Source organism: Megalops cyprinoides, chromosome 2 (genome assembly GCF_013368585.1).
Source record: "Megalops cyprinoides isolate fMegCyp1 chromosome 2, fMegCyp1.pri, whole genome shotgun sequence".
In the NCBI taxonomy this organism is placed as follows: Eukaryota; Metazoa; Chordata; class Actinopteri; order Elopiformes; family Megalopidae; genus Megalops; species Megalops cyprinoides.
The window spans coordinates 41116511-41128130 of NC_050584.1; the positions used below are offsets into that span (position 1 = coordinate 41116511).

General features: G+C 40.0%; 1 protein-coding gene across 1 annotated transcript; it reads right to left on the bottom strand.

Annotated features, from left to right (window-relative positions):
* Nucleotides 1–1122: 1122 nt before the first annotated feature.
* On the bottom strand, nt 1123–10870 carry LOC118771214 (mast cell protease 3-like). The gene is made up of 8 exons (XM_036519140.1): nt 10764–10870; nt 10361–10499; nt 9716–9976; nt 9431–9578; nt 2234–2387; nt 2010–2139; nt 1629–1883; nt 1123–1278 (listed from the first exon to the last, which is right to left on the bottom strand). The coding sequence occupies exons 1-8, from the start codon at nt 10853–10855 to the stop codon at nt 1123–1125; spliced, it is 1335 nt and encodes a 444-aa protein (XP_036375033.1). The 5' UTR covers nt 10856–10870.
* Nucleotides 10871–11620: the final 750 nt, after the last annotated feature.

Genomic DNA, 11620 nt, shown 5'->3' on the forward strand with positions numbered 1-11620 from the left:
CTGGGAAATGATGTCCATTGTGGGAGCGTGTTTGGTTGCCGTATTTAAAGCACCATAGAGGGTGGGGAAATCTTAACTTTGAATAGGGGGTACAGATTGATATATATTATTAGCTTACGTTTTTCCTTGTTGTATATGTAGCTACATTGTTGGCTTAAATAGATAATATGAATACTTTATAAGTGCTTCTTTTGGAAACACGTGACTAAACATGTGCTATCTTAGCAGTTTTGCCTCAACGCACATACATAAATCACCTTGCGTTTCATCATGTTGGATTCGGCCACTTCATAACTACATTGCCCACCGTGCATCGAGACGCCAACTGTTATTGGTGAAGTTCCCCACTGGTGTTCTGTTTATTCTCATCAGATACTCAAACAGAGGTGTCGCATCATGGACAGATTCAAATGTCCCATCGGAATATACACTCTACTTCAGAATAGCCTACTTCATTATATTACATTATTCCATTATCTTTCCCATATTTCATTATCTTACCCAGAGCGACTTGCATAAGTTATCATTTTGTCTATTTATACAGCAGAATATTTACTGAGACAATTGTGGGCTAAGTACCTTGCCCAAGAGTACAATAGCAGTGCCCGGAACTGAAGCAACCCTTCGTTTAAATGTCCTATTCCTTACAATTTTGACACATTGGTGACACTACTTCAGAAAGCATACTTATGTATTTTGATAAAGTGCACACTGTCCGATAGTTTTAATTTAAGTGTGGAAGAGAAAATTTAACTGTCATATAAGGCCATGTTTTGAATGCATGTTATTGAAATAGCATATTTCATGATTCTGATATGTGAACAATCTCCCACACTGAGCAGGGAGAGAGAAAACAAATCTATATCACGGGCAAAATGCTTTTCTAGTGTCTCTATATGAAGCAAACACAAATGAACAAACACTGAAATATTTGTCATAAGGCAATTGTTTATTCAGAATCCACAAATCATAAACAATGCAACAATGGCAATAATAAAACACTTCTTTTCATAACGGACAAGATAACTTTTTAACTTTTTCTGTTATTTGCAGAAAAACTACAGGTAAACATGCAAAACTTATTAAGCTGCTGTAAAGTACCTTGCACAATGATGAATGAAGTCATTTGTTTTTTTTAAGGATGTTCGCAATCCAGCGTTTATAACTGATAACACGTGTGTAAACATCTGGGGTTCTTTGGTCCCCACATCGCCGGCCTGAGAATGAAACAACGCCTGCTATCATCCTGTCGCACACCAATGGACCTCCTGAATCCGCCTGCAAACCATATCAGAATAAGGAAACCACACTGAGCAGGGAGAGAGAGAGATAACATTCTAAACAGCGATCAGGGTGCACTTTTTAAAATTTGTTTTCAAAGAAGCTGTTTTAATGGCGCGCATGCCAGAAGATGTGTAACAGAATGAAATGAGTTAGTATGGCAGGTAACTCGTTTACCCCAAATCAGTATTTCATTCCTACAAAAGGAAAAAAAATAATGGCTTGATTCCACAGAGGATGTCTAAGTAATGGTTATGTGACTTTTCATTTAGGCAGAGGTAAAACTGTACACATGCAATCAGGCAACAATGGCAATTGTAACAAACAACTATGTAAGCATAACCCACCGTGCAAAAGCCTTGGTATTTCTTCTGGCCTGTTGCGCACACCAATCGGCTTGTTATGTCAATCCTTTTGTGCTGTTGGTCGCATGTCTTCCTGTTGATGATGGTAGTTTTCACCTCTCGCAGTGTGTCAGGGAAGGTGTCATTGTCACCAATGTCACCCCAGCCAGCTACGCTGCACTCCTTGCCCTCCCGCAGTTTTTTATGCATCATAGGGATGACCTGGACAGCGCTAGACAGCTTCGCCTTCCCATTCAGCTAACAAAAGGAATGTGAAAAAAGCTTACACAAATGACCTCAATACCTTTCAGTGAAACTGATGTCCCTATATCTAATGTTTTAGCCTACTGCCCATTAGTAAAATAAAGATGAAATAACACTTACCTTGATCAGCATGATGTCATTGTTGGTATAGTTGTACGCTTTGTGTGGGAAGAAGCTGAGATCCGTAAACACCTGCTGGGATGTTTCTTGCTCGTCCAGGGAGTGAGCCCCCAGGACTATTCTGTAGTTCCTGAAACTACAAGACACACCATGCAATCTCACGCTTTGTGCATTGGCCTTATCTAGAGCCGATTTTGACAGGTAATGTCATGAGAGGAGCTCACCCTTGACAGTGCGCAGCTGTGAGCACAAAGTCCTCCCTGATTAGCGCTCCTCCACACATATGAACAGTGCCGTCTTGCAGGGAAGCCATGTAAGGGCGGGAATGGGGCTCAGCTTCATGCCCACCAACAATACGCAGCTGGTCCCCCTCAGCCCCTTGGGGTGGTAAAAAAGGAGCAATTTTAAACAAAGCACTCATAGCTCATTTTTACTGCTGAACTTTTAATATCAACAAATCAAAGAAAGCCAAAATAGCAGTACTTTTTTGGTAGTATACTACCAAAATTGCAACTGTGATTACAAACGATTACAAAAAGCTGACAGTCGACTTCAATAAAAATTAACAGCAACATCCTAGGTAAGAAAATTCCAGATAGAAGATACACAGCTCTAGATAAATTATCTTAGTCGCTCAATTTTTAAAATTATTCTTCAAGCGGCATGTCATTGTAACCACTGTCAATTGTCAATTGAATTATTATGCTGTATTTCTATTATTTTTTCAGATTTGCAATATTGAATCAACAGTCTAGTAGCAGCTCAAAGAATCTCAGTTTAGCATGTCAAAAGAAAGCTTACATGACTCACCACACAGGGCAATGTAGAGCAGTGTATGCAAACACAGTTGGAAATACATGGCCAAAACCTGTGTAAAGCCACGGGGATGCAAGCAAGTTTAAATAGGTTGGAGCCAACGTCTTACTCATCGTGGGAAAGGAAGTAATAACTAACCGTGGCTTTCTCAATCTTTGGCGCTGACCCAGCGTTGAAACCTTTTGAATGGTAACTTCAAAGTTGGATAAATGTTATCATTGTTAATATTCAGTTTAGAGCTTGAGAAATAAAGTCCAGACCACAAACAGACAAACCATTTCAACATCAGCATTTCCAAAACCAAAGAGTTACTGGTACCACTGGTATCCATATCAATAATAGTCCATTACTTTCCCTGTATTACTGAGCAATACATAACTGAAAAAACTCAATATTAATATTAAAATATTTTGTAAATGAATCTCTGTCATGGTGACAGTTGAAGCACTGTATGAAAGTACAAAAGTGTAATTGCAGTAAACAACTTAAACTGATGCTAGCAGTCCCACAGTGGATCTTTGGGCCTCTGTCTCCCATATTCCCCAAGTGTACTTAAGAGTGAGATTACACATGCTTTCTGACATCAAATGCAACAGAACTGACCACTTTGTTATGCATAAACCATTTATGATCTTCTACCCCTCTTTTACACACATACTTGTGAGTGCCAGTTGGTCATGTTTTTGTTTTTTTTTTTTTTTTTTACATTATTGGCATTTAGCAGACGCTTTTATCCAGAGCACCTTACATTGGTACAACCTTTACACCTTGTCAAAGACATTCCAAAAAGTGCTGCTTTGGAGGCTTGTCCATAACCTTGGGATGAGCGCTCCAGAGGGATGTTTGGCCAAACATTCAGTGCTTTGAGTACCTTCTGTACTCTCTGGTTCAGGATACAAACACTACACAAAAACTGAAAAAAGTAGATGTGGCTACAAGGCCATCACAACCATGTAGAACAAGCAATGAACAATAAAAAAGACACCTGTATTTTCAAGGATTCATATTTTTTATATCTTTCATGAAACATAAATCCTAACTAAATTCATCATAGTACCTCAAGGCGCCAGTGATGTAAGGTGTGATCCCTGATAGACCTATCCACTTCTGTACCTGGTGGAATGAAACCAATTTGTTCTGCTGCTATGGGCTCCTGGTCATCATTGGCAGGTTTGGACCCCAGACTGTAGGGTGACATCTAAGCCATCTGAGCTCACATAAAACATTTTTAATCCGGAATAGATTATATACCAAATTAATGTTTATCATAAAAACAGCAACGTAAACAGGGAATTTTCAGGCAATACGATGAGCATGAAGGAAAGAAAAATGCCAATTAAGGGCAGGCCTCCATCACATCTCCTCTCCCTTGAAACACTCAATGAGTCTTGAATCAGGGATGCATCTCCTGGCCTTCACACACCTGTACAATGCTGCAGTCATTGTCTGATTGGACACTGGTCATGAAACTGCCAAAGCCGTACAGCGCACAAATTTACTCACACATTGAGAGATTAATACCAAACGTACTAACTGTTACTGTTCACCTGCAATTGATAGCAGTATGGAAAAAATTAAGTGAATAAAGTTCTTTTAGTTCAAGATATGTCATCGATCCATGACATCACCAGTATGTAAAGACATCCAATGAAAAATAAATCTCATATGTTGATGACAACGTTTAGTGGCTTTGATGGATCTGATCTTGAGTTCCTTCAAAATAGCCTGAGGCTAAAAAATATGTTATGCTGTAATTTGCTTCATAGTTTACAGTTTTATGACCTTTTCTTGGCTCAGAGGGGACACAGCATGATCAATGGCTGTTTTTTGGCCTGTCATCCTGAAGTGCTGTTGCCAGTGCAGATAAGATTGGCAGAGAGTGTTAGCAGAGGGGTTGCTGAGTCAATGGTGGTACAACGACCTAAGGTAAAAACGACCACAAGCAGACATGTGCAGGTTGTGAAATGAGTGCTCCAGAAAGATAAGAATGTTATATGGAGAGATTTTCCTCTTATTATGACTTGCTTATCAAGAAAGATATTTCGGTTATATTGTGAGGACCTTTACTATACTCGAAAGGAGGGGTTTTCTCTGTATTTCAGTTTGTATCAGATCATTTTACTGTTTGAGCATGAAATTCACCCAGCAATGTAGACTAAATTTGTCAGACAACACTACATATACTTTTTAATGGCACAGTAAATAAGGGCAAGCAGCATTACACTTCTTTTGTCACTGTAATTATAAATGAAATGATAACAGTAATTGTTTTCATATGCATTGCCTTCCGACCGCCAATAGGGCACAATATTATTCAGTTCAGCTTATAACTGTTCCCATCCATGTTGAAAAGATGACTAATATGATTATGTGTAGTACAGAAACAGCTTTACAGCTTTCTGTAAGAAAAGGACAGAATACTTCTGTTTTCCATTGCTTTTCTCTTTAAAATCTGTAGTTTTACACATGTTTGTCACTTTTGTTGTAGTTTTGTTGGTTGGGCTTTTTCTTCATTACATTTAGTGTAAAAAGTAACACTTTCATGCAACATGCATGGTCACGTTACACAATTTACAATTAAGTAATAACAATAAAAAATAAAAAAAGATATAGCATGGGCTGTAGATGTTTGCCACATGTCTGTTATAAAAGCATCAGTGTTGAGTGCTTTATTTCTGCATGGTTTCCTGTTCTATGCTAGTTCAGGACACCTCATGCTCTTCATGTGGTGAACCTCAAGGCTGAAATGGTGCCTTTTACTTTGTTCACATCAAAGTCCCACCACATCAAGAGTAGCGTATTTCATCTCACCATCATCTGTAGAACATTCATGAATGCTCGGCTTGTGTGAATATTATTGAATAATATTATTGTTTATTGTTTATTTTTTTACTTTGCACTCATGCTAGACATACATGCAAATAAACACAACAATGAAAAAAATTTGGCTTCATAGGTTTTAATGCAACAGATATAACATTGGCATTACAATGTATGCACAGGAATAATCATAATCCACTCTGAATTTTAAAATAAACAAAACCATCATAGTAGATTGAGCTCTAAGCATATCTACAGTACATGTGTTTTTTCTACAACTTAATAAATCTGCCATCAGCACTATGTTTCATTTCTCTATGCACAGATGAAAAACACACAGGAGTGATCAGGAAGACTAAGAATTGTTTCTGATTATTTCCTTAATCCAGGGTAAGTACTTTGAGATCTGAGTATAAACATTTGGCACATTCGGATAGTCACAGTTTCCATTCAGGTTGAAGGAGACAATGCCCACTGCCAGACCACTGCACACCAAAGGACCTCCTGAGTCACCCTGCAAAAAGAGGAAAAAAGGGTTTCAAGTTTTCAGGAATATTGGTAAATACCTCCCATATCCATTAAATACTGTAGGTTGTGCTTATTTGAAGAGGTGGTAATCCAGATAACACTCCAGACCTGCACCTAATTGCTTATTGAATGATTCTTCCTCCAAACACTAGAATCACCAGTAATACCCCTGCAGGCAGCAAAACAGATAATATGTGTGGGGCAGACAATTCTTCATCTACACTCCAAATCGAAATCACTTCTACACTGCTACTACAAACTCGATCTCTAACTACAGATGTACTACTAAATTTACAAACCTGGCACGCCCCATTCTTTGTATTGTACCCTCCAGCGCAGATTACGTTAGCAGGAAGTTTTTGATCCATTTTACTCCACTTATCCTGGCAGAACTTAAGGTCAATGACGGACACACTGACCACTTGAAGGTCAGTGACAGGCTGTCCTCCTCTTCGAACTGCGCCCCAACCAGCAACGAGGCACTTTGAATTTGCCTTCACGCTTTTGTCCTTCACTGGAATTTTCACTGTTTTAATTGTTTTTCCTGATTTCACTTTTTTTGAAAGCTTGAGAAACAGAAAGTGGAATAAAGGACACAATGTTATAAAAATGCTCTCATAGTTCTAATGAAGGAAGATAGAGGGAAGGAAGGTAGAAATACTATATGACTAACTAAACATCAATCCATTTTATGCTTCCATAGTTCTCATTTTGTGGCATTGTAATTTCGCAAATTAAGACCGCACCCTGTTAAACAGCACAACCTGTGCAATACCTGCAGAAGCATGATGTCTTTGCCTGTCTTCACATCTTTAAATTCATTTGGTTTGTATTTTTTTTTCACATCAAATCTCTGGATATTCTTGTCTGCCTTTAAGTCATGAGAGCCAAGAATCACAGTCATGTTATCTCTGTAAAGCATGGCAAATACACAACTCATTAGATAATTTCTTCTTTTTTATCTTCTTGTCTCAAAAGCTCTTTTTACAGACCTAAAGTAGTGTGTGATGTATTTTTATTAGAAGACAAAATATATAGTTTAGAGGATCTAAACTGAGCTTAATTTCTCTGGCAGGTGTATATGTAAGTATGCTCTTCAGCACAATACAAGTATACCATAAGACCATTACCCAAGTCAATCTCTTGTAATAGAATATCAAGAAAGGAGGCAATAGGTATAATTATAAAAGTGTGGCATTGCAATGACACTGCTTGTTTTTGATCATGTTTTGAGTCATGTCATGTTATCAGGGCAGACATGACATACAAGCCATTGCATTGAATCTCAGGTGTATAGGATAAATAAACATTTAAATGGCATTTACAACATCTGATCATTCCCAGATGCTGCAGTTATTGAAGAATGAAAATGATTTTACCCTTTGTCACAATGTGCAGCAGTAAGCACAAAATTGGGTGATATGAGAAATCCCCCACACTTATGCTTCCCATTCAGCTGCACAGAAGCCATATACAGCAAGGAACCTTTCTCAGCACATTTCCCATTGATAATCTGCACACCAAAGGATGCTGAAAGGTCAATAAAGACACAGATTTGTAGATCTTTCTTCTTTACAAACAGAGCATGTCTACCAAAATATGATCATAGTTAGGTATTTCATGACTTTGTGTTTGTCTGTGTACCAGGTTCCCAATACCAGATCAGGCAGTACCATCTGAATCAGGCAGAAAAAATACATGAAAATATTAGTGATTGATTGTACATGTCACAACTTATATGGCACCCCATCTGTGTTCTACTTAATGACAGAGATGTTTCCTGCCATCTTGTGACTTACCTGTTTGAGCCAGAGAGGACAGGAGACCCAGCAGGAGAATCAGAAGAGGGGCTGGCATTGTGTCAGGCTGTCAATCTGTGATCTAGAATCACCTGCGATGAGCTGTTCACAGCTTGACTTTTATGTACCCCTTGCAGGAAACAGTGGACACCAGTGTGGTTTCTGTTACGAGAACTTCAAACATTTCCTCAAAGCAGCCCCCTATGTCATGCAGCCTCTATGTCACCATGCCTTATTATGACCTTTAATACCCAAAGTGGAACAGTGTGAGGTGAGAGGTTCCGGTCTCTGTGAGGCCCATGAAGCTCTCATTTGAGTTTCATTTCAGGTCATTTTTTGTCAGCAAAAGTCAAAAATAACATTTTGTACTAGCAGAGCAATACAGAAGCTTGAAGGTACTCAACTCCATAGTACGGCAGAGCCCAACCCTGCACCCCTGTTTCAGTCACATATACTTTCTACCCTCCATGACACCTCCATTACTGGAATGAAGTACTGTGATGACTTAATAACCGTAAAATGAGTCACTGGCCCTGGTACTATGCACTCCACATATAATTAATCATTAGCTGAACAAAACCCTCTGACTTAAAGAATGAAACACAAGAGGCTGAAATTTGTAGCCTAATGGAGCTCATGTCTGCTGGATGCACATATTAACATCATCACAGATATCCAGCAGGGCTCAGTGTGTCTGTGTGTATGGAAAGTAGTGGAAAGTAGCCCTTTGGTGTAGTTCTAAAAAGAGCTCCTTGAGTTACCTGTACAAGGGACGGGGATGAGCTAATTGCTCTGTCTTGTGTCGGGAAATTGTGATGCTTTGCTGGTTGCGGTCTGATCACACAGGTTACAAATATAGATATTCTGTTCACTCAGATGGAGTAGACAAAGCCGCTTCAACTTGCTGAGCAATATCTTGCGGTTTGGTGGTCTGCACTGAAAGACATTCTGACTCTGTATCTGTTGCACAGCAGAAACTCATTCTCTCACCCAACAGCAGCAGATGACAGTGACAATTTTCACTTGAATTTATCTTTCTGCAGCCGTGGTGTGACTTGTAAGTAGTGCATCATTGCACAAAAGCAGCAGACCACAGTTAATGTTCTCAACGTATGATACTGAGTGTTGATGTGACCTAAAGTGACAGACCTGTTTTTCACACAGGTCAACAAGCTCTCAGGTTGAAATGAATGATATCCATCAGCATAAATATCCAAATTATTACAACTAGTTTACATAAATACCTGGTGCACACTGTGAAAAGTCACAGATTATCACCCCAAACAAACACATATGCATACACACAAGCACATTCATATATACAGAAATGCACTCAAACACAAAGGCAAACAAACACAGCACACACACCTCTCTCAAAATGCTGAAATCATCATGTTTATTCGTGACTGTCATCATCCAAATATTACATGAGTATTTTCACCAATGCTCAATCGATGCTTCTTAGGATGCACTTGATCCAGGGCAGGTACTTGGATATTTGAGTGTAGACATTGGGTTTTTTGGGTGCATTGCAGTTTCCCCTCTCATTGAATGACACAATTCCTACTGCTTTGTCCTTGCACACCAAGGGGCCTCCTGAATCCCCCTGCAAGGAAAGTAGGTAATTACCAACCACAACACAAGTATGGAAAGCATGTAAACACTAAAACTACTCCCTTAGGAGTAAAAAGGCTTCCAAACCTGTGGTCTACACATTGATTTTAATATAAACATCAACACTACCTGGCAGAATCCTCTGTTATCAACATTTCCCCCAGCGCACAGCATCCTTTGAGTGATATTTGTCCTCCCCCATGCTTTTTGACACTGTGCTCTGTTCACGACAGTCACGTTGGCTTCCTGAAGAAGCGGACTCTCTCTCCCATTTGTTTTGGTGGCCCCCCATCCTGCCACACTGCAGCTGGTTTTGGCTTTGATGTCCTTGTCTTGCTTAGGGAGAGAGATCCACTGCACTGCCTTGTTCTTCTGAGCTTCTCTGCTCAGCTGCAAAAGAAGCTCTGCCATCAGCCTTCACACAACACATAGCTGTGAGTGCTCTTATTAAAGTGGAGCTACACAATGTACTTAAAGACACCTATGAGAGCCTGTTTGAGAAAATAAAACCCAGGAAAAGTGTTTGGTTGGACACTCATACATAAGCCTCTTGAGGGCCATTGATATGCTTGCGTGTGCTTAGTGTGCTTAGCGATGGAACCTTCTCTGTGGCTAATTCCTACATACTTATTGACCATAACCACGTCCTTAAGCTGAAAATAGATTGGCCGTTGGAGCTTACAACATTGAATGGAATAGTAAGGGGGCACTATGAAATGTGAGCATACAGAAAGCATGAGAACAGCACAGCAGCTCAAAATTGCTCATCATTACCTGCAGCAGCATGATGTCATTCTGCAATAGACGGGAATAGCCAGGGTAGACATGGTAAAATTTCACTTCAATCTTGACAGACTCTGACTTTCCTGCTGAAATGTTATGAGCACCAAGCACGACGGTCAGGTTCTCTCCCCTTTATGCAAAAGAAACAGCATGGTGTTGAATCAACAATACTGAGCCAGGTCTTTCTCTCTGAATGCAGACGTGTTTCACCAATGGCTCAACAGTAAAGCCTTCCTGGATCTTCATCAGATCATTTCAGTGTCTCAATTAAAGTGTAAAGAGTATTCCAATATATTATTCGGTAAAACGTTGCCAAACATCACTCTCTCACACAGTCCTTTTGACATTACGGTTCACATTCTTCGACATCCCATGACATCCCCCCCTGTCTTACCATGTCAGGCAATGTGCTGCAGTCATGACAAAGAACTTGTCCACAAGGAAACCACCACAGACATGCTTGTTATTGTGCTGCACTGAGGCCATGTAAGGCCTGGAGTGTGCCCTGGCTTCTCTGCCATTCACAATGCTGGCGTCCTGTTGGGCTTGGAAAGGATTGGAAGACAAAGTGCACAATGACAAAGTATAATCTTGTAAATCCAACATGCACAACAGCGAGACACAACCGTAATTGACCAGTGGCTGAAATAAAGCTTAAAAAGCAGGTGCGTACAGTATGCACATCCATCCTGATGTTGTACCAGAACAATCATCAGTGCCTGAACGCTGCTTTGCTGCATTAGGATCTTTCTGTTTTAGTTCTCTTCAGGATACACAGCTGAGAGGAGCCCAGGTATGAGTAATGCAGTGAGCCGGGAGCCTACAGGTGACTCCTCACGATATGCTGCCCTGCTGAAGGGCATCGGAACATGGGCTTTGACCCCTGAGACAGAGGAGCCAGAGGAGGGAGAGGTCTTACCGGAGAGCACCAAGGAAGGCAGGAGAGCAGACAGCAGGAACAGGTATGCAGCAAGCATGGCGATTCTTAAGCCTATGATTAACATATCACGCTACAGAGAATAAAAAACTCTCACAGGAAGAGGAGGCGGATCTGTGAAAACCTCTAGGCCACCAAATGTGTCCCCTCATACATCCCTGTTTGCACTGAAAGCTTGCCATGGATTTATAAAATATATTAACCCTTATTTTGCTCTCATCAGACTTCACATTTTTTTTAACTTATTTGAATTGGCAAAGTGCTTTGCTCAGGCATATGGTCTAAATTAAATCAATATTAATAACTTTGGACTT